The sequence below is a fragment of the Rousettus aegyptiacus genome, unplaced genomic scaffold (assembly GCF_014176215.1).
Source record: "Rousettus aegyptiacus isolate mRouAeg1 unplaced genomic scaffold, mRouAeg1.p scaffold_m13_p_10, whole genome shotgun sequence".
NCBI lineage: Eukaryota > Metazoa > Chordata > Mammalia > Chiroptera > Pteropodidae > Rousettus > Rousettus aegyptiacus.
In genome coordinates this window covers 62,675,881-62,699,848 of record NW_023416285.1, presented here as the reverse complement: position 1 = coordinate 62,699,848, position 23,968 = coordinate 62,675,881, and the positions used below count along the sequence as shown (strand labels likewise).

General features: G+C 34.6%; 1 protein-coding gene across 1 annotated transcript in view; it reads left to right on the top strand.

The window, feature by feature from the left end:
* THEGL (theg spermatid protein like) overlaps positions 1-14,518 on the top strand; it is a 46,824-nt gene extending 32,306 nt beyond the window's left edge. Inside the window, exons 7-10 of the mRNA XM_036226532.1 lie at positions 4,050-4,164; positions 11,801-11,932; positions 12,847-13,022; positions 14,278-14,518. Coding sequence (XP_036082425.1) covers positions 4,050-4,164; positions 11,801-11,932; positions 12,847-13,022; positions 14,278-14,395 — 541 coding nt within the window. The 3' untranslated portion in view covers positions 14,396-14,518. The remainder of the gene's footprint in view (positions 1-4,049; positions 4,165-11,800; positions 11,933-12,846; positions 13,023-14,277) is intronic.
* Positions 14,519-23,968: the final 9,450 nt, after the last annotated feature.

The window sequence follows — 23,968 nt, the reverse complement described above, 5'->3', positions numbered from 1 at the left end:
GACACCTGAGTTGGATGTTTCATATAAGTAAAATCCCTTTGAGTATTAAAACTTTCTGTATTTTTAAAAGTTTATGTTTCCTCTGCTTTCCTAAGCTGATTCTTCTGCTACTGAACAAATATGTAACCTTTGTTCACTGGATTGAATAGTTATTATGAACATTAACTACTACATAAACCTTTAATATAAAAAACTTCTCAGGAGCTTTTTGATTATGAAGCAGTTTTTCCTGAGGTAAAGTGACCTTACCTCTGTGCTTTTGGATTATAAGATATTTGCTTCTCATAGTTTTTCTACTTTTATTGGGGGAATAGTCTCAAATCATCCTCTTTTCTGACCCTCTGTACACTGGAAACAGATAACCAAGCTTGTTAGAATTGAATGTATGTGGGGAGAAAGAAGTGCTTAATGAAGACACACAAGGATCGCCAATAAACTACTACATGAGTTTGAATTTTGTGTTATATATTTTAGCTGATTCACTATAAGGTCTCAAGTGTAGATTTGAACAGTTAGAAGAAAGAACCAACCAACTTTAAAATAGGTTAATTGAGGTTGTCAAGTCTAAAGAGCAGAAAAAAATTAAATAAAATGAACAAAGCCTCATAGACCTATGGGACACCATTAAGAATATCAATATATCCATAATGGGAATCTAATAAGACGACAAAAGATAAAGGAGGAGAAGAGATATTTAAAGAAATAATGGCTCAAAGCTTCCCCAATTAGACAAAAAACATTAACCCACATGTCTAAGAAACTCGATAAACTCCAAGTGTGATAAAATCAAAGAGACTCATAACAACACATCATAATTAAACTGTCCATAGCCAAAAAGATAATCTTGAAAGCAACAAGAGAGAAGTGACCCATCACATACAAATGAACCGCAATAAGATTAACAGGTGATTTCTAATCAGAAGCCATGATGTCAGAAGGATGATATATTTAAAGAACTGAAAGAGAAAAAAACTGCTAGCCAAGAATTTTCTATCTAACAAAACTATCCTTCAAAAATGAAGGAAAAATTATGACATTCCAAGATAAATAAAAATAGAAAATTTATTGCCAGCAGACTTGTTTACAGTAAATACTAAGGGGAGTCCTTCAGGCTAAAATAAAAGGACACTAGACAGTAACTCAAATCTACATGAAAAAATAAAGGGCATCAATAGAATTAACTACATAGGTAAATATAAAAGAGCATAAATGTATTTTTCTGTTTATAATTCCTTTATTCTATCTGATTTAAAAGACAATTGCATAAAGCAACAATTATAAATCTGTGTTGATGGGCATACAATGTATTTTTTAAAAACAGCGAAAAGGAGAAGAAGGAGATGGAGTGGTATTAATTTGAACTAGATTGTTATAAGATGTACAGGGCAAACTAAAAAAATATATATTTTTAAATACGAGAAAAGAAATAAGGGAATTAAAATGGTACATGAAATGGCACACTAAAAATATTTAATATTTTAGAGGAACAAAAAAGGAACAAAAAGATATAACGCATAAAAAACAAATAGCAAAATGGCAGTATATAGGTATAAGTTCTATGTTATCACTAAATACATTAAATGATAAATGAATTAAACATGCCAATCAAAAGACAGGGATTGACAGAATGGGTGAAAAAACAAATACTCAGCAGTATGCTGTCAACAAGACATATACTTTACATTCAAAGAAACGAGCTGAAAGTAAAATGATAAAAAAGTGTATACTATGTGAACCAACCATAAAAAGAGCTAGAGTGGCTATGTTCATATCAAACAACATAGACTTTAAGATAAACATTATTGCTAAGAAACAAAGGACATTTTATAATCATTAAATAGTCAATCCATAAGGGAAATATAACAATTATAAACATATATGCACCTAACAACAGAGTCCGAAAATAGATGAAGCAAAACCTGATAGAATTGAAGAAATAGACAAGTAAACAATAATAGCTGTACTCTTCAATACCCCACTTTCAATAATGGGAGGAATAACAAGCAGAAGATTCACAGGGAAACAGAAGGCATGAACAACACTATAAACCAACTATACCTAACAGATGTTTATAGAACATGCTACCCAAAAGCAGCAGAATATACATTCTTATCAATTGAAACATTTTCTATGATAGATCATATATTAAGTTATAAAACAAGTCTCAATAAATTTTTTAAAAAACTGAATTCATACAAAAAAACTGAATTCATACAGGAGGAAATTTGGAAACTTAAAATTATGTGAAATATTTAATGTGAAACATTCCTAAACAATGGTCAAAGAAGAAATCACTTCGATATTAATAAAAATAAAAACAAAATACAACATACCATAACTTATGATATGCAGCTAAAATAGTGTTTAGTGGGAAGTTTTAGCTGTAAAAGACTACACAGAAAAGAAAGATCTTAAATTGTAACCTAATCTTCCATCTTAAGCTATTGTAAATAGAAAAGCGAATTAATTTAAAACAAGCAAAAGGAAGGAAATAGAGTGGAAAGAAATGAAATAGAAATTATAAAAATGGAAAACCAACAAAACTAAAAGTTAGTTGTTGAAAAAGATCAATAAAACAAACTTTTAGCTAGACTGACCAAGACAAAAAGAAGATTCAGATTACTAAATTCAGGAAAAAAAGAGAGGACCTTTTTAGGGTCATTTACAAAAGAAGTGTCATTGCTACTGACCTTACAGAGATTTAAAAAGGGATTATTAGGGTTACTATGAGCAATGGCATGACCAATAAATTAGGTAATATAAATGAAATGGACAAATTCCTAGAAAGACGAACTATTGAATTTGATTCAATAATAAAGATCTTAACAGGTCTATAACAAGTAAAGTAACTGAATTAATAACTTTAAAAAAGTTCCCATGAACAGCTCAGGACCAGATGTCTTTATTAATGAATTTTATGGTACATTTAGAGAAGAACTAACACCAATCCTCTAGACTCTTCCAAAAAATAAGACACTTTTCAAACTCATTCAATGCGATCATATTACCATGATATCAAAACCAGAAAAGGCCATTACAAGACAAGAGAATGACAACACCTCTTAGGAATATATATGTACCAATCCATACCAAAAGACTACCAAACCAAATCTAAATATACGAGCAACAATCCACACCAAAATACTAGCAAACCAAATCCAACAACATATAAAAATAATTATACACCATAAATAAGTTGGATTTATCCCAGGAATATAAGAATATATTCAGTTCAATATACTAAAATTAATGTAATACATCAAATTAATAGTTAAAAAACAAAAACCGCATGATCATCTCAATAGACTCAGGAAAAAACATTTGACAAAATTCAACATGCTTTCATGATAAAAATGCTTAATAAACTAGGTCTAAAAAGGAACTTTCTCAACTTGATAAAGAGCATCTACAAAACCCCTACAGCTAATATAATTAATGGCAAAAGATGAAATGCCTTCTCCCTAAGATCAAGGATAAGACAAGGATGTCAGCACTCACCACTTCTGTTCAACATGCTGGAGATTCAAGTCAGGGAAATTAGGCAAGAAAAGGAAAGAAAAGGCATTCAGGTTGCAAAGGAAAAAGTAAAATTATTTCTACAATAGATGACATGATTTTTTATGTAGACCATCTTAAGGAATCCACGTAAAAACTATTACGATTAATAATAATGTTTTTCAAACTGCAAGTCTCAACCCATCAGTTGATCATGAAATCAATTCTAGTTTTTATTTTAATGAAATCATATTAAATTTTAAAAATTAGAATATATTGCCTAGGGCAAACATTGTTTCATGATAAGTTTGTTTCAGATACATACACGGATTTAAATATGCTGCATCACAATATAAAATGTACTTCTTACTCTGGATCACAGTAAGAAAAATTTTGGAGGAAAACCAGTCTGGTGATTATGGGAAAAGATGTTCCCGAGATAGAAATAATATATATAATTGTTCGGATGTTAATTATAGCAATTATTGTTATTGTTCAAATGCAGTTATTGTTCCTCCAATTATTATAATATTTTATGTTCAATTTGCATGTAGGTCATCCAGTGATTACTTAAAAAAAGATTCTCTTAAAATCTCTGATCCTTCTCCTCGGATACTACGACTCTCAATAGCCAAAGGCACAGATCCAAACTACCTTCCTCCAAAAAGCGTAAGTGGGTCTATGTGAAAGGAACAGTTCCTGACTGACTTTATAACATGTAATATATCTGTAAATATAACATGCTTTTATAATACATTTATTTCTAGGTGTGTACTTTCCTTTTCTTTCTGTTTATTTTCTCCTTTCATCAAATAAACTTTTCTGACTACCTCATCTGTGCCACATGTATCAGTCAGGATTTGATCAGAGAAACAGAACCACTATGAGTAACACAAAATTAGAACATAAGCTATTGTGGGAGCTGGAACAGCTAAGGAAGGCTGTTACGGCACCTGGAACTTGGATCTGGTTATAGATCTGGAAGCAATGGAAGATAGTAGGGGTAGGTCAGCAGCTTCCCCAGAAGGTATTTACTTCAGGGGAAGCCATTGCAGTTTCTTCAGGCAAGGGGAGTCTAACCTCCTCAGGCAGGGAGGAAGTGCTGATTCTATTGGTAAGGAAGGCTCAGCAGTACTCAGTGGTTTAAAGAACACAGTTTCATTGGAATCTGCACATCTTCCCCCATTCTTATTTTCAAGGACCCATTTCTTCCTGATCATTGCCCTAATTTTAGTATAGGAGACCATATAAATTTGAGAATAAATTTGCATTGTAATTTACCCACTTGCAGAACTAGATTTTAGGTTTGTTTTTAAAATTTTTCAGGCCTGTGACCATAGAAAACAAGGTTTTTGGGGGGACTGTAAGTTATAAAAACTTTTTGGTCCCTTACTCACACCATGAGGTGAAAATTTAAAGGCTTGAGCTAATCATTTCTTCAACTTCTCCAGTGTACTTTAAAACAACAAACCAACTCTGCTATACTACCTTATTTTACTAAAATGTTCTCTGTTGCTTGTCACCCAAAGTCTTGCTTTCTGTTTTCTATGCCATGAGCTACTATTGTCCTTTTTAAAATTTTTTTTAACCACTGGCAATAGGATCATTAATACCTTTTAATCTAATCAGCTCAGAAAACAAACTCCAGATAATCTGAAATCAATATAGTTCTAATCCGGTTATCTGTTGCTTCATACAAAACCACTCCCAGAATTAAGACATTAAATAACCATCATTTTATTATGCTCAAGGATTTTATGAGTCGGAAATCTGGGCAGAGTAAGCAGGGTTGTCTCTGCTTCATGCTATCTAGGGTCTCAGCTGGGGTATTATAAATGGCTCACATGTCTGAAATGGTTGGGGGCTGGAATCATCTGACACTTCCTTCACACCTCAGTCACCTCAGGCTGCCATAACGAAATACTATAGACAGTTCTAGAGGTTGTGAAATCCAAGATCAAGGTGCCAGCATATTCTCTTCTTGATGAGGGCCCTATTCCCAGTTGTAGCCAGTGACCTTCTTGCTGGGTGCTCACATGATCTCTGCATGTGTGTACACAGAGAGAGTTCTGATCTCTCTTTTTCTTCTTATACAGACACTAATCCCATTTTGAGGGCTCTACCTTGATGGCCTTATCTAAACCTAATCACCTCCCAAAGACTTCACCTGTTAATACCATCACCTTAGGGGTTAGGGATTCAACATATGAATTTTGTGTGGGTGGAGGACATAAACATTCATTTCATGACAATACCTATTTGTGGTGTCTAGGCTAGGATGACTTGAAGGCTAGACTCATTTGGGAATATCCAGGATCACCTTCATATGGCCTCTCCACGTGCCTTAGACCTCTCTCAGCATGGCAGCTGCTTTCTGAGAAGGAATATCCTAAAATGGAGTTCCCAAGGGTGAGCATTCCAAAAGACCAGGCAGAAACTACATGTTTTATATTTTTATAATTTGGCCTTGCAAGTCACATATCACTGCAGTCATAATCTGCTGATTGATGTAGTTACAAGTCTGGCCAGATTCAAGGGGGCAGGGCTACAAACTCCACCTTTCAAAGCAAGAACTGGCAAGGAATTTATAGTCACTTAAGAAGAAAACTGCTACACCCAATGATGTGAGTCTTTTGGTATCCTTGAGCATAGTTTCTGTATGCAGAAAAGACTGTTTAGAGGTATGAACTTGCTTTAAATAATTAATAGTCTATTTAAAAATTTAAAATTAAAAATAATCTATTTTTTTATTTTAGGCTTCAAATTTAAGTTCAGCTTGAAAGCTCTTATTCTATTTATAATTCTAGCAGTTTTTAACAATGACTTTTAAGAGTCCTGAATAATGTTTGGTTTGATTTTTTACACTTAATTAAATACCTTGAAATACTTTAAACTATATTTATAAATATCTAAAGTTGATTTTTTAAAGTATTTTACTTCAACCATCTACATTAACAAGCAAATTCTTCTCAAATATTAGTTATTTAAAAACTGAATACATTAAACTTATAAATATGGTGAACCTGAAGTTTTTAAATGTGAGAATGAGATAGGCTTAATATTTTAACTTAATGTCATAATTCTAAATCGATTACTCAATTATACATTTCAAATTGCAGTTGTAAGTTTACCACTCTAATAGGCCAAATTCTCTTAAACATGTACATGCTTTTGATTTTAATAGTATATATGCTTTTTGTTTTAATAGTAATTTAAAATTTACTGGAAAGTTGTAAAAAGTGACATTTTTTACATTAGCTTTATAATTCTCTCTTCTCTGTGGTGCTTGTTTATTTGTGTTTAATATTTTTCTGAATCATTTATTATTTTCAAGAGTAAGTTACAGACATCATATACCCCTTTCCCTAAATCCTTCAGTATGAATTTCCTAAAAACAAAGACATTGTCTTATATAACTATAATACTGTTATCAAACTCAGAAAATTTAATATTCATATACTTTCCTCATAGTCCATGTTCAAATTTCATCAATATATATTGCACATATATATATTTTTAAATTTTATTTTATTAGTTTCAGGTATACAGTACATTGGTTAGACATTTATGGAGTTTATAAAATGATCCCCCTAACTGCTCTTTCTCTCCTCTGGCTCTCCACCTAGCTATCATTGGTGTTAACTGCATTCCCTATGCTATACTACTCATCCCTGTGACCATCTATCAACTACTAATCTGTACTTCTTTAACCCTTCACCCCTTCCTTCCAGCCCTCTAACCCTCTCCCTGCTGTCTGTTACCAGATTGTCCTCTATATTTGTGAGTCTGTTTTGGATTAGTTTCTTCTTTTTGTTCCTTAGATTCTGTACATAAGTGAAATCATATGGTATTAATCTTTCTCTATCTGACTTATTTCACTCAACATAATAACCTCTAGGTCCATTCATGTCGTTGCAAATGGTAGGATTTCATTTTTTTAATGGCTGAGTGATATTCCATTGTACATATGAACCATAATTTCTTTATCCAATCGTCTCCTGATGGGCATTTAGGTTGCTTCCATATCTTGGCTATTGTAAATTATGCTGCTGTGAACATAGGAGTGCACAGATATTTACAGATTATTGTTTTGGCTTTATTTGGATAAATACCCAGTAGTGCAACTGCTGGGTCAAAAAGCATACCCATTTTTAATTTTTTGAGAAACCTCCAGACTATTTTCCATAGTGGCTGTACCAAGTCGCAATCCCATCAACAGTGTATGAGAGTTCCCTTTTCTCCACGTCCTCGCCAACACTTGTAGTTCTTTAATTTGTTGATGATAGCCATTCTGATAGGTGTCAGGTGATATCTCATTTTGGTTTTAATTTGCATTTCTCTGATGATTAATGACCTTGAGCATTTTTTCACATGTCTATTGGCCATCTGTATTTCCTCTTTGGAGAAATATCTGTTCAGGTCTCTGCCCATTCTTTAATTGGATGGTTTGTTTTTTGTTGTTGAATTGTATTAGTTCTTTATATTTTTTTGAATATTAACCTCTTATCAGTTGTAATCATGTGAATATCTTCTCCCATTCAGTCAGTTGTCTTTTCATTTTGTCGATGGTTTCCTTTGCTATGCAAAAACTTTTTAGTTTGATGCAGTCCCATTTCTTTATGTTTTTCTTTTGTTTCCCTTCTTTGAGGAGATATATCCAAAAAGAAATTACTGTTAGCAATATCAGAGAGTTTACTGCCTATGTTTTCTTCTAGAAGTTTTATGGTTTTGGTTTTTACATTTAAGTCTTCAATCCATTTTTAGTCTATTTTTGTATATAGTGTAAGAAAGGGTCCAGTTTCTTTTCTTTCTTTCTTTCTTTCTTTCTTTTTTTTTTTTTTTTGCATGTATCTGTCCAATTTTCCCAGCACCATTTATTGAAGAATCTGTCTTTATCCCATTCTATATTCTTTCCTCTTTTGTCATATATTAAGTGAGTGGATAGGTATAGATTTATTTCTGGACTCTGTTCTGTTCCATTGATTAATGTATCTGTTTTTATGCCAGTATCATGCTGTTTTGATTACTGTAAACTTGTACTATAGTTTGATATACGGTAATGTGATACCTCCAACTTTGTTCTTTTTTCTCAAGATTGTGCACATACTTCTTAACACAATTATTAATTCTATGATTTGATTATCTTAGCTTTTTTTATATAGTTAATTCTGAATCTTCTCAGAATTTAAAAATAACACATGCCCACAAAGGAAGTCAAGTTACTATTACAGGTATCTGAGGTTCCTTGCTACCAGAGACTTTAGATGAACTGTGAGAAGTTCTTTTACCTCCATAAATGTCATAACCAGTCTCTTTCTATAGTTAACTTTGTCAGATCTAAAAATTTAGAAAGGGGCTTGCTTTCATAGGTCACTTAGTCTCGTCAGATGTTTGAATATTTAAAATCTTTGACTCTTGATAGATTTTAAATTTTAAGACTCTTATTTTATATCAAGCAGATACCTTTAGTATTACTCACATGTACTCTGGATATCTCACAGGATTTGTCTGATTTACTGTACGAATTTATGAGGTCATTTTACTAACATGTTCATCCCCATATTATCAATCTCTGATTATTTTCTGAGAATGAAAATTTTAGAAGTAAAATTTCTGCATCAATTATGCAAACATTTTGAGTGATTCATATAAAATCCCAAAATGTGTTCCAACAAAAGTGATTTTGATTTACATATTTAATTATATTATTTGGGTCTCCCAAATAATGTACTCTTGCCAACATTAGATATTATTTACTTTACATAATATTAATTTTATAATAAAAATATCTCATTAATATTTTCTGATTTATTTTTATTTTAAAAGAGTTAATTCCTTAATTTTTTTGAAGTATATTTTTATATAAAATAAGGGTCTCCCCCACTATTGCCCAAGCCAGAATTATTATATGCTATAATGTTTTTATACTAGGGTGATGGTTTTAAAAATTGTAGCCTAGATATGGATAAGATTCCTCAGAGCCTTTTCAGTATAATCTGCAAGTTCAAAATCATGCATGCATAAAAGTTTCTTTGAATGTGCAAGATAGACCAACAGATTTCAAAGTAATAGAGTATGAAAAGTCCCTTGACCTAGTTTCAGATTATACATTACAACTGATATTTAAGAAACTACCATATGTCAAGTTTTATTTGCAGTATCAAAGAAGAATATCCACAATTATCTGAAAGGGTATTAAATATGCATCTCTTTCCAACTATTGTGTAATACTGGATTTTATTCATATACTTCAACCAAAACAACTGTGCCCTCCTCTTAAGCCAGATACTACAAAGATTTGCAAAAATGTAAAATATACTAATTTTCTCACGTTTTTGTTTTGGGAAATATAGTTATTTGTCATAAAAGTATTTATAGTAACATGTAATGTTTTTTTTTTCTTTTTTTGAGATTAAATGATAAATTTTCTTAAACATCTCAGTCTTTGGGAACCTTTGATTACTTTTAAAGACTTTAAAGGAGCTCTAGACCAAGAAAAAAAATATTGAGTTACTATACTAGATTATATTTCTGAATTCTCTATTTGGTTACATTGATCTATTCTTGTGCAAGTATCAGTTTGTTTAGAATATTGTAACATTAAAAATATTTTAGAATGGGGTAGGATATGAATACCCTGGTTTCTTTTCTTTTGGCCATAATTTTCTTTTTATCCTTCCAGCCTTCTGTGTCCCGGGTTTGATCCTTCTCACACATGCCTATTAGGTTAAGCTCCTCCTCTGATCATGCTTCCTCTCTAATTTAAAGACTTGATGGTTCTTTTATGGCTATGAAGACTGCCCCTCCCCACATCAAATCTAGTTACAAATGCATTTACAAGCCTTAATCTCCCTGCGTAACCAAAGATAACCTGCTCCATGCTTCCTTGCCTCTGTGCTCAGACTTTCCTTTCCATCTTCCTTTCTTCATCTTTCCTATCTTTCCTTTTCTTCTACTTGTCAAAATCTGATCTGTCCTTCAAGGTTAAATCTCATGTCTCTTTATCCCTGAATGTTCTTGGATTTTCCTGTTCTTCCTTTAAAATCTCTCAAAATTTGATTTATTCTCTTTTATGGGTATCAAATAATCTTAATGTTTTGCTTATAGATTTATGGTTTCTTCTAAGTCGAAAATTACTTTAAGAAAAAGGATTGTTTTGTTTTTCTTTGTTGTATCTTAGATAATATAAATGATTAAGAAATATTTATCTAATGAATTTAATTAATGAATGATTGTTTTATTTTGTATGTGCCAATCGAAGGCAGTGGTTATCATATATTTCTTTGATTTTCTAAGAGCCTGATAGGAGACAAAGCTGTATTCAGAAGACATACTTAAGATGCTTAATTAGTACTTCACAGTGTTTGTTGTACAGATAGATAGAGCTTTCAGTTTGAATCCCTGCTTGCCACTTACTAACTACATAAACTTAAATAAATTGCTGAACTTCACAGTACCTTGGTTTCTCCATCAGTGAAATGAAATAAAAATGATACCCCAGGTGAAGAATAAATGAATGCATGTAAAAAACACTTTCAATGTTAGTATCATCATTATTTTAAAAAACACAAGAAAGAACTGGAAACACACCTTGCATATTATTTTTCTACCTATGATTAAAACCGTATTTTATTGTCAGTGAATACTTATATTCCTCCTCAAAGTCTTGTGGTAAATTTTTAGTTTAAATGCAAATAATTTAAGTAGAAGGCCATGTAATTTGAACATATTTACACAATTAAGATAGTGAGGAGTGACCTGGGGGGCCAGTATGACTATCTATGGGGATATAGTTCTGCCTTTCTTCTTCTTGGTTTTGGTTTCTTTTTCTTACCTGTTAAACTTAGAAGAGAGCCACTAAAATTAACTTTAAGCATGGGGATTTCTGATAATGTACGTCCCAATTCCTAAAGGACAAAAATAGTTGAAAACAAAGCACGGCGCTGCCCCTTACAGTGTTCTCATGTGGTAGGGCTAGGCTGTCCCCTCTTGGCTGAGTTTGTCACTCCATAAATCAGCATTATCATTTATCTCTTAGACAACATGCAACATTGCCATTTCCTCTTCACCTTTAATTTAACAATAAGTTCCTGAAAAGTTGGGTTGGAATCCATACAACTTAGTCTGACAAAGAGGGAAATTGATCCTTTCAGCTATGATTGTGGGTTACTGCAAGATTTTCTCATTCTTTCTGCTGGATTTGCTGAGAAGTCTGGTGCAGAAGTCAGGCCATTTTCTGGAACCTTGATGAAGATGGTGTTTGTTATTTGAAACTTACATGTACTATTTTATTTTTCTCCTCTAGATTGAAAACAGGGTTTCAATTTCTGCCCAGACTGCTGTCACACCTCCAAGAATTGTAGACCTTGCCCATCCAAGGCTCAAGATAGAGGGTCTGTGCTATCCAAGAGAAACATATGACAAACCTATCCGTCCTGTAAGCTGGCACTGCCTTGGCATCCTTCAGCTCACTTTCTGGTTCTTCCTAGGGTGCTATTTTGCCCTTAGAGGACATTAGCCAAAGTCATTGGAAAAGGGAATCTTGAAAGAGTGGTCTCTGGCAAGAAGATCTACTTGCAAAGTATAGAAAAGAACTTGGGGGTAGAGGGTGAAGAGTATGAATTTTGGAGTCAGTAAAAGCTGGGTTCGAATCCCAGCCTTGCTATACTAGCTCTGTGGTGTTGTGACAAATTTCCTTAGCTTTATTCATTGAACAAATATTTGAATACCTAGTATGGGCCAGGCACCATGCCCAGGGAACAAGACAGAGGGAAATAAAAAGTAAATAGATAAATAGATAAGATAATGTTATGCAGTGATAAATGTGATGAAGAAAATAAAATAGGAAATGAGTGACTATGAGAATAAGCTACTTTGCACATGGTAGTCAGGGAAAGCCTCTTTGAAGAAGGGATATTTGACCCAAAACCTGAATGATGAGATGAAGTCAGCTAAGTGAAGATCTGAGAAGATAGTATTTAGTAAAGAGAAGAACACATGTCAAAGTCCTAAAGTTGGGATGACCTTGAAACTGGGTGGGGCAAGGTGAGCAAGGGAAACGTAAAGATAACAGTTCTCACTAGGAAGACTGTTAAGCTATAATAACAGATAAGGCACAGTGCTCAGCACAGAGCCTGGGACATTCAATGGCTTCCCTTGCTCTTCTTCCTTGATACTCCTCCATATTTGTAGTGGCAACTTGCTATGTGAAGGTTGGATCGCACAGGAGCAAGAATGGAAGCAGAGAGACCAGTTATTGCAGTAAAGAAATGATTAGAAGTATAGCTGTAAAGAGAGGGAGATGTGGTGAAACTTGGAATATATCTTTGTGTCTTTTCGTTCCTACTGTAGATATCCCATGCTGCCTTGTTTGCCGAGCCTAACCTTCGAATAGTAGCTCTAGCTAAGGCCAAACCTCTTCATCAAGATTATTTACCTGCCTATGATTCCTACCGGCCAGTATCTTATGCTGCTATGCATTCTGAAGCATCTCCCAGAATTCAAGAACTGGCTAATCCAAGTACAAGGTATGTCAATTTAAGGCTAAGATGGGACAGGAAAGGCTTGGGCTGCTATGGACAAAGAAAAGTTGACCTAATGAGGCTGGTGAAAAGAATTGTGGAAATATGAGAAATTTTCAAAAGCATCTTTCATACTTGCTACATTTCTTGTGACAAATCTATGATCTTCTTACTATAAATATAAGGCTACAGTTAAAGGGTTAGTGGATATAGATCTAGGAAATAACTCTGTAAGTGTGGATATGAGATTATTTATCTAGCATACATTGTTAAGTGAAATAAGTTACAGAACAGAGCATGTAATATGTTAAAGTTAGTGCAAGAAAAAATACATATGTGTCCTGTATATACTTGTATATGCTTACAATATCTCAGAAGAATATACAAGAAACTAGTAGCAATGGTTATTTGGTGGAGGATAGGAGGAAGACTTACTTTCACTAAATAGGCTTTTGCATTTTTCAATGGTTTTACGTCATGTACATGTATGACCTATTCCAAATAAATGAAAAAATACATTCAACAAGGAAGAATTTACCTCTAATTCCTGTTTTTTTTTAGAAGACTTTTTAACTTGCCTGAACCTCAATTAATTTTATTGCCTTCAGGGAGTACTACCTGATCTTCCTTCATAAGCATCATCAAGAAAATTTGGAGACCTTGAAAAAGTTGTAGAAGTCTAGAGCTCAAGGAACAGGAAATATGTTAGTTCTTATATAATATAATATTTAAATTTTTTATAAGGTATTTTTAAAGAAAAGTTCAACATCAAATGAAATAAAGCTTATTCTTTGTTCATCAATAATTTTAGTATATGTGCTGACAAAGCAAGCACTGTCCGTTGACAAAAGAAAGGGAAGAGTAAGATCAAGTGCCCAAGAGTCTATTCTAGTGGCAAAATTACTATTATTTGGTGATAAAGTAATAATGGTGGAAACTTCAAAAATTTGGTTTCTTTAAGTCTACCACAAGTCTGTCTGGCTTAATGCTGCCAAATTATTGAGAAATTTCCAGAACTTACTTTCTGCGTAAAGAGCAAAGGCTTTGGAATCTGATCAGTACACGAATCTGGATTTGAACACAGAACGAGCCTTCATTTTATTATTTGTGTTATGGAGGTCATGATTCCTGTTTCATGAGGTGCTCATGAAAATCAAAATATGATAATATCATTGTGCCTAACATGTAGTGGATGCTTGAGAAATGTTATCCATTTTCTGTTCATCTTATTTCAAGTTGAAATCTTTTTTCCCTTTTTCAGGACTCCTGTACGTATTATATACTATGATCCAGAGGTCTTCAAAGTCAAGCCAGCTGCTTTGAAAGCACAATGTTCTCAGAGGATCCAGAAGTTGGCAGAACCTCTTAGGCGTAACTGAAAGCTACATCAGTCAAACTCTAGTTATGTATCTGGAAGACGTTAAATGACTTACTTCCCTACTCTGGTACTGCCAGTTTCTATTTCCCCCAGAACATCAAAAACATATGAGACCCCCAGGGAACACCACTGTGACTTTCAGTTAACAATTGCTGCTGTTACCTGTAATCATGTGTCTAGCAGGTTTGGGGACTCCGGCATGCAATAAAAGAGAAAATGATAGCCTTCCTTATCCTTACTAATAATCCTTGCAAGCATCTTGGCTGTCTCATAATTGTGACTGTCTTGGAGAAACACTCTTCCTTATATTTGTGAGTTTTGCTATTTTGTCCCAGTGAGATCCATGTTCTCCAGTAGCTGATTTCAGCTTGGTCCCTTTTCTAATAATCCTTGAGAATTGAAAACATTCTTTGTGTTACTTTTTTGACATCCCCACATTCTCAAGAAATGACACTGAAATAGTGAAGCCTTTTTGGATAAATCTAAATGCTTTTTATAATATGTAAATAAAATTGAGGGAACAGGTTACCTTAAATAATTACGCCTCCACCAAGTTCCATTCCTTTGCCCACATTCAGTGTCATTTATCATGAATGACAGAAAAAGTAAGGCATTTGGTAAGAGCCATAATTCTCTGTCAAATTTCATCTTCCCAGAGTATTTTTTTTATTTAGTTTACTTTATTTTCTTCATGGATTGATATTTTACAAATTAAACTACATTTATGGCATACCTAGATTTACATGAAAATGAACTTATTTGAAAAACAATTTTATAGGTTAATAAGCGCTATATATAAGGCTTTTGTATTAAGGAGATAACTAGTGTTGTGGAGAGACAAATACCATACAGTAGTTTTTAACTTCAGTTTCAGAATCGGATAGACCTGGGTTTGTATCCCCTATGAATCATTTACCAGGTATTTGATTTTGAATAAATTCCCTAACTCTTTGTGCTTCAGTATCTTTATATAAAGTGGGTTCCAACTGCATTATTGTATAGATGAAATAAGAACATTACCTAATAAAGTATGAATAGGAAAAAAATCATTTAGAAATTTAGCTGCAGAAAGATGGCATAGTAAGAGCTGTCCCCAGATCTCTCCCCTTGAAACAACAGTAAACTGAACATCTAAAACTCAACAAAAAACACCCAAACTGCACACCATCATGTCTGAGCATGAGATCTGCACATAAGAGCTACCACAGGTCAGAATCCCTGGTGTCAGGTGGTGGACTGAGAGAAACAAAGAAACTGCCTCTCACAGCCCGAGGAGCTCCTTGTAGGAGGAGGGGGAGAGTGAACGTGCGGCAACTTCCCTGGACAGCTCTGCCTGGAGGAGTTATGAGTTCCACGCGGCCGGCGGCAGTGTCCAGGCGTCAGGGCAGAAAGCAGAGAAGTGGATATGGTGGAGAAACGGGGGCGGCAGAGAAACAACCGTTGATTTTTACCAGCTGTGGTTGCAAAACCAAGGCTGAGCCACAGCCCCCAATCCCCAACCCAGAGGGCCCCCTCCCTGCATATCCTTTGAGAACGAATACCGCAGAACCCCAAGGGGTTCTGAGCAAACAATACTGAAATTGTCTCTAAAACTGACAGGGACAGAGACTGAGGGTAGCGAGAATGATTAAACATCTATAAGGGGGGGGGGGAGGCATTATTAAAGCTTTATATAAAGCAAGAATCCAAGAGGCTTAGACACCACCTACCGGAAACTGAAAGAAAAGCATCTTCTTTGAAACAGGCTAAACAGAGACCTTTCTATAATAAATCATTCCGGGAAATTAAAAAAAAAAAAAAAAAAAAGCAGAATACACTTCCATTAATGCCCAAGTGGAGAAATAGTCCATTAAACACCATGAACAACCAAGGTGACAAGTCATCTCAGAAAGATAGAGAAAAATCTCCAGAAAATAAGCTTACAGACATAAAAATATGTAAGTTAAATGACAGAGAATTCAGGATGGTACTTCTGAAAAAACTCAGTGAAATCTGAAAAGAGTTATATCAACAATTTTGGAATTGAAAAAACAACTAGATGAGCAGAATGATTTCTTGAGCAAGGAGATTGAAACCCTCAAAAAGAAAAGAATAGATCTTCTGGACATAAAACACACACACACACACTACAAGAGCTGAAAAATGAAATAGCAAGCTTGGGAAACAGAGTCAACCAAATGGGGGAAAGGATCAATGATATTAAGACAGAATTCTAGAAATATATCAGAAGGAAGAAGAGAGAAACTGAAGAATGAAAAATAATAAAAGAAATTTGAGAACTAGCTGATACCAGCAGGAGAGGAAACCTAAAAATAATGGGCATTATTGAAGGTGAGGAAAAGGAGCAGGAACTAGAAGGTATTGTCAGACAAATAGTTGATGAGAATTTCCCAAATCTAAAGGATAAGCTGGAGTTTGGAATTAAAGAAGTCAACAGAACACCCAATTATCTCAACCCAAATAGGCCTTCACCAAGACGCATTGTATTAAAAATATCAAAAATCAATGACAAAGACAAAATTCTCAGGGCGTCCAGGGAGAAGATGGTAACTTTTAAAGGAAAACCCATTAGATTATCATCGGACTTCTAGGCATAAACCTTATAATCCAGAAAGGAGTAGAATCAAATATTCCAACTATTAAGTGAAAAGAACTATTTGCCTAGAATAATGTATCCATCTACGCTCGCCTTTAGATATGAAGGAGAAATTAAGACCTTTCCAGACATACAAAAATTGAGGGAATTCTCCATTATGAGGCCTGCACTACAGGAAATACTGAAAGAGGTCAGCTCACCTAAAACAAAATGACAAAATAAATAAATAAATAAACCCAAAAACATAATTAGGAGTAAGGCGACTATCAGGCAAATAGAAGCTGAGGAGTGCAACCCTTACTAAGACAGGACATTATAAGCTCAAACAATAAGAAGAGAATTGCTATAGGAAGAGAGTAATGAATGTTCAGCGTAAATAGGAACAAATTTAGACAAAAATGACCAAAAAGGGAAGAATTCAAAGATCCAAATTCACAAAGGGGAACGGAGATAAGGCACATGTAGAAGAAAATGGATGACTGTATACATATATGAGTATCCTTTACATATTCATAATAGTAACCACATGCCAAAGATTCAGAACTAAAGTACATAACATAAAACAAGAAGAACCAGAGGGAAAACCCACAAAAGCCAATGAAAATAAAGAAAACAGAAACACAAAGACAAAGAAGCAATGGAAACACCAAGCTACCAGAAAGCTACCCTAAATGTAAATAGATTTAACTCACCAATTAAAAGGCACAGAGTTGCAGAATGGATCAAAAACCCAAACCCAACTATATGTTACCTCCAGGAGACACAGCTCCAAAGACAAATATAGACTCAAAGTGAAAGGGCGGAAAATGATATTTCAAGCAAACGGCATTCAGAGAAAAGCAAGAGTAGTGGTACTAATAAAAGATGAAACAAACTTCAAAATCAAAAAGGTAAAGAAAGATACTGAAGAACACTTCATAATAATAAAGGGAATCATGCATCACACTTATTAATATCTATGCTCCTAATCAGAGAGCTCTGAAATATATAAATCAATTACTAACAGAACTAAAGGGAGAAACAGACCAAAACACATTCATAGTAGGAGACCTAAATACCTCACTATCAGATATGTACAGATCATTCAAACAGAAAATAAGGAAATAACATCCTTAAATGACACATTAGACCAACTGGACATAATTGACATTTACAGAGCCTTCCACCCCAAAACAGTTGCTTGTGCATTCTTCTCTAGTGCACATGGAACATTCTCAAGGATTGATGACAGAGATCATAGAGGTAGCCTTAACAAATAAAAGAAGGTTGAAATCATACCAACCATATTCTCTGATCATAATGCTTTGAAACTATATATTAACTATAAAAAGAAAGCAGAGAGAACCACAAATACATGGAGATTAAACAACATGCTACTGAAGAATAACTGGGTCACAGAAGAAATAAAAAGAGAGATCAAGAGATACATAGAAATGAATGATAATGACAGTATAACATATCAAAACTTTTGGGACATGGCAAAAGTGGTCATAAGAGGAAAGTTCATATCGTTACAGGCCTATCTCCAAAAACAAGAACAAGCCCAAATAAACAACCTAACGCTTCATCTTAAAAAACTAAAAAGGAAGAACAAATGAAGCCTAAAGGCAGTAGGAAAGAAATAATCAAAATTAGAGCAGAATTAAGTGAAATCGAAAACAAACAAACAAAAATGATAGAAAAAATAAATGCAACAAAGAGCTGGTTCTTTGAAAAGTTTAATAAAATTGACAAAGCCCTGGCTAGACTCACTAAGGAAATAAGAAAAAAAAAAAAAAACACAAACCATATCAGGGATGAAAGAGGAGAAATTATGACTGACATTGCAGAAATACAAAGGATCATGCGAGAATACTATGATAAAGTATAAAATAACAAATTTAATAGCCTAGAAGAAATGGATCAGTGCTTAGGAAAATACGATCTTCCTGGACTGAATCAAGAAGATCTGGAAAATCTAAGTAGACAAATCAGCAGTATGGAAATTGAAACAATCATCAAAAACCTACCAAAAAGTAAAAGTCCAGGACCAGATGGCTTCACCAGTGAATTCTACCAAACATTCAAAAAAGATTTAAAACCTATTTTCCTCAAACTCTTCCAAAAAATCAAAGAGGAGGCAATACTTCCCAACACATTTTATGAGGCCCATATTACCTTGATACCAAAACCTGGTAAAGATAACACAAAACAGAAAACTACAAACCAATATCGCTCATGAACACAGATGCAAAAATCCTAAATAAGATACTAACGAACTGAATACAGCAACATATTAAAAAGAGTATACACTACAATCAAGTGGGCTTCATCCCAGGGGCACAGGGATGATTCAGCATATGCAAATCGATTAATGTGATACACCACATAAACAAATTAAAAAATAATAATCATATGATCATATCAATAGATGCAGAAAAAGCCTTCAACAAGATACAGCATCCATTTATGATCAAAACACTTAACAAAATTGGTATAGAAGGAAAGTACCTTAACATAATAAAGGCAATATAGGACAAACCCTCAGCTATTATACTTAATGGTGAAAACTAAAAACTTTCCCTCTAAGATCCGGAACAAGGCAAGGCTGTTCACTATCATCACTGTTATTCAATATAACATTGGAAGTCCTAGCTAGTGCAATCAGGCAAGAGAAAGATATAAAAGGCATCCAAATAGGAAATGAAGAAGTCAAATTGTCACTATTTACAGATGATGTGATTCTATATATAGAAAACCCTAAAGACTCCACAAGAACACTACTAGAAACAATAAACAAACACAGTAAAGTTTCTAGATACAAAATCAACGTTCAAAAATCCATAGTATTCCTATACTCTAATAATGAAGTGTCAGACAAAGAAGTGGAAAAAAACAATTCCCTTGGCAATTGCAACAAAAAGAATAAAATCTAGGAATAAATCTAATAAAAAAAAGGTGAAGGACCTATAAAATGAAGACTATAATACCCTATTAAAAGAAATCGAAGAAGATACAAAGAAATAGATATTCTGTGTTCTTTGATTGGAAGAATCAATATAGTTAAAAAGACCATATTACCGAAAGAATTATGCAGATTTAATGCACTCCCCATCAAAATCCCATCAGCATTTTTTAAAGAAATAGTACAAAAAAATCATTAGATTTGTAGGGAAGCACAAAAGACCCTAAATTTCCAAAGCCCTCCTGAGAAAAAAAGAACGAAGCTGGAAGTATCACTCTGCCTGACTTCAAATTATACTACAAAGTGACAGTAATCAAAACGGCATGGTATTGGCAGCAAAACAGACACACAAACCAGTAGAACAGAATCAAAAGTCCAGAAGTAAACCCATTTCACATATGCAAATCATTTTTGACAAAAATGCCAAAAACATACAGTGGAGAAAGGAAAGTCTCTTCAATAAATGGTGCTGGGAAAACTGGAAAGCCACCTGCAAAAGAATAAAACTAGACTGTTGTCTATCTATCACCACACATCAAAATTAACTCAAAATGGATTAAGGACCTGAATGTAAGACCTGAAACAATAAAATGCATAGAAGAAAATGTAAGAACTAAACTCAAGGACCTTGGACTTAAAGAGGATTTTATGAATTTGACCTCAAAGGCAAGGGAAGTAAAAACAAAAATAAATGAATTGGACGTCACCAAACCAAAAAGCTTCTGCTCAGCAAAAGAAATCATCAATAAGGTAAAGAGACAACCATCTGAATGGGAAAATATATTTGTAAGCAATGCCTCCAATAAGGGCCTAATATCCAAAATATACAAAGAACTCATATAACTTAATAACAACAACAACAAAAAATGATCCAATGAAAAAATGGGCAGAGGATCTGAACAGACACTTCTGTCTAGAGGACATACAAATGGCCAACAAATATATAAAAAAAAATGCTCAACATCACTAGCTATTAGGGAAATGCAAATCAAAACCACAATGAGATACTATCTCACACCTGTTAGAATAGCTATAATCAACAGGACAAGTAATAACAAGTGTTGAAGAGGATGCAGAGAAAGGAACCCTTATACACAGCTGGTGGGACTGCAAATTCCACTATGGAAAACAGTATGGAGTTTCCTCAAAAAACTAAGAATTAATCTGCCATATGATCCGGCAATCCCTCTACTGGGTATTTACCCCAAAGACTTGAAAACCCATATCCGAAAAGATGTCCAGGACATGGGAGCAACCAAAGTGTCCTATGATAGATGATTGGCCAAAGAAGCTGTAGTACATATATACAGTGGAATATTACTCAGCCGTAAGAAGAGATGAAATACTGCCATTTGCTACAACATGAATGACTCTACATAATCATGCTAAGTGAAATAAGCCAGACAGAAAAAGTTGAAAATCACATGATATCACTTATATGTGCGATATAAACCTAAAAGCAACAAATGAACAGGACGAACAAACAGAGACTCATGGACATGGACTATAGAGTAGTGGTTACCAGAAGGTGGGGTTGGAGGAGTGGGGAGTAGAGGAGGTAAAGGGAGTCAAGTATATGGTGACAGAAAGAAATCTAACCTATGAGAGGTGAATACACAAGTGTAAATATGTATATATATGCCTTACTGTTAAAGTGTACAGTTAAAACTTATTGGATTTCATTAACCAATATTGCCATACAAAACTAATTAATTAATTAAAAATTTAGCTGCTTTTGCCTTTTAGAGGGAGTGGAATAATTCATGTCTCTGAGAAATTAAATCTCTTTATGGCTTCATTCATACATTAAATGAACGCTTTTTGAGTGTCTTTGTTTTGTAAGGCACTGTGCTAGGCACTAGAGATATCATAAGCCTAACAGACATGGCTCTGCTTTCATGGACTATTTAGCCAATTGGGAGAGATGTATGTAATTCATACATTGTCAAGTAAATGTAAAATTACAACAGTGGAAAGTGCTATGAAGGGGAGGTTGTACTACTAGGAAATAACAGGATAGAGAACTTCGACTCCCTTGGGAAGGGAAGGGAAGGCATCTCTAATTCAGGGACAATTGGGCTGGAATATAAAAACTAAGTAGGGTTAATTAACCAAAGAGGAGACAAGAAGTCAGTCCAGGTAGTGGGAACATATGTTTAGCGGACATTTGGTGAATTGGAGGGCCACCCTACATCCATTCCTCCTCTTTCTGGTTAGAACTCCCAATTTTATTTTGAGGAATTACTTCTCTGCATTGTTTAAAGCTTTATTGAGAATTTTGTTCAAGGTGTCCTGGCCAAGGGATGGGCATGTGACCCAAGCCAACTAAGCCTTCTGAACTGTCCTCTGGGGCTTTGGATTTGGATCATAAGCAGAATGGAGCTAGGTGTGGAGTATAGTTGGAGTTAATATTTTCCAGTAGTGATGCCCTGATGAGACTTCATTTTGCTCTTACTACTTGTGTTCCTGGAGTTATTACCCTGGCTCTGACTTTGGCTCTTCACCTATTTCTTTGACTCAAGAGCTGCCCACAGCCTTCCAGTAAATCCCCCATAGCAGGAGGGCAGATGTATCAAGGACTTAAAAGAAGGTCAGTGAGACTCACACTGAAAGATAAAAGGGCTTGCATGATGCAAGAAGAGGCAGAAGGGTGGTAGCCAGACTCTGCAGGGCCCTGGAGGCCACGTTAAAGATTTTAGTCTTTAGCTTAAAACCAATGGGAATTGTTCATATAATTTAAGCAAAGGGATAATATAACCAGGGTTGCTTTTTGAATAAGTTACTTTAACAGGCACATGGAGAAGAGGCAGTGGAGATAGGTAGACCAAGTTAGGAGGCTATTTACTAGATTAGGTGAAAGATGAAAATAGTTTGATGGTACCATGGTGGAGAGGAAAAGAAGTGACAGGCTTGAGAGATATGTGGGGAGATGAATTTTTAAAGAATTCGGTGTTGGATTGCATGTGGGGTGGGGGAGAGGGAATCATTCAAGATAATTCTGGATTCCTAGCATATGAAACAAGATTGCTAGTGAGTGTCTGAATATACAAATGGGCAATAGGTGGGCCATATATAACAAGAAAACTCTGACTCACAGCCTCTGCAGCAACCAGACCAGGAAACCAAACCACAACCTCTTCAGCAGGTCAGCCCAGAAGGGTTAGGATCAGGTAATCGTGCCTTATTGATGCCTTTTGTTTGCCCCTAATTCCAACAAAAAGTGGAGTATACTCACTAAGCCAATCACATAAGATGCCCTGCTTCTAGTTAGCTCATCCCCAACTTCCTCAAGCCAGCAGCCCCTAATCAGAGTATTCCAAATCCTTCCCTCTCTGCCTCCACTCTTAAGCTTTCCTACTCCTCTGTCGGCCTTTAAGACTGCCAAATACAAGTGATGGTGAATGACTCCCTTGCTATAGCAATCTTTGAATAAATAGCCTGATGTGTCCTCATTTGGGTGATCATTCTTTATTTTCACTCTAGTGAGCCTTTCATTGATATAGGGAGCACTGGGAGAGGACCAGAAGAGGAGAGAGGAGACTTTTCTGTTCAGTTCTGGACACTTTAATTAGAGGATGCCTTTGAAACATCTGAAAGGAGATTTCAGGTGCAAAGCTGCATTATGACTTCCATGGACCTCAAGCACTTTTGCTTTTCTGGGTCTCCTTTTTTCCTTAATATAATATTTAAAATTATATTTTGTGACTGCATTGGTATAAAGATGGACATATTCATATTACATATCAAAACATTTTTAACTACGAGTTTATTTTCTTCTTGCTCATTAAAAAAAAAGCATTTTTGTGTGCTTCTAAAAATATTGTGCGCTATAGGCATTGTGCCTACTGTGCCCAACGGGGCAGTTGGTCCTGTTAAGTTAGGCAGTTGTTATATGGGTCTGTGTTGGAGCAATGAGACCTGAAATCTGCTGGAGGTAATATAAATGTAAGTCATATTCATTAAATGTCATTGAACCCCAGGTGGGAGAGTATGAACTCTGACTTGACATTTGCTGATATTAAAGATTTGCTATT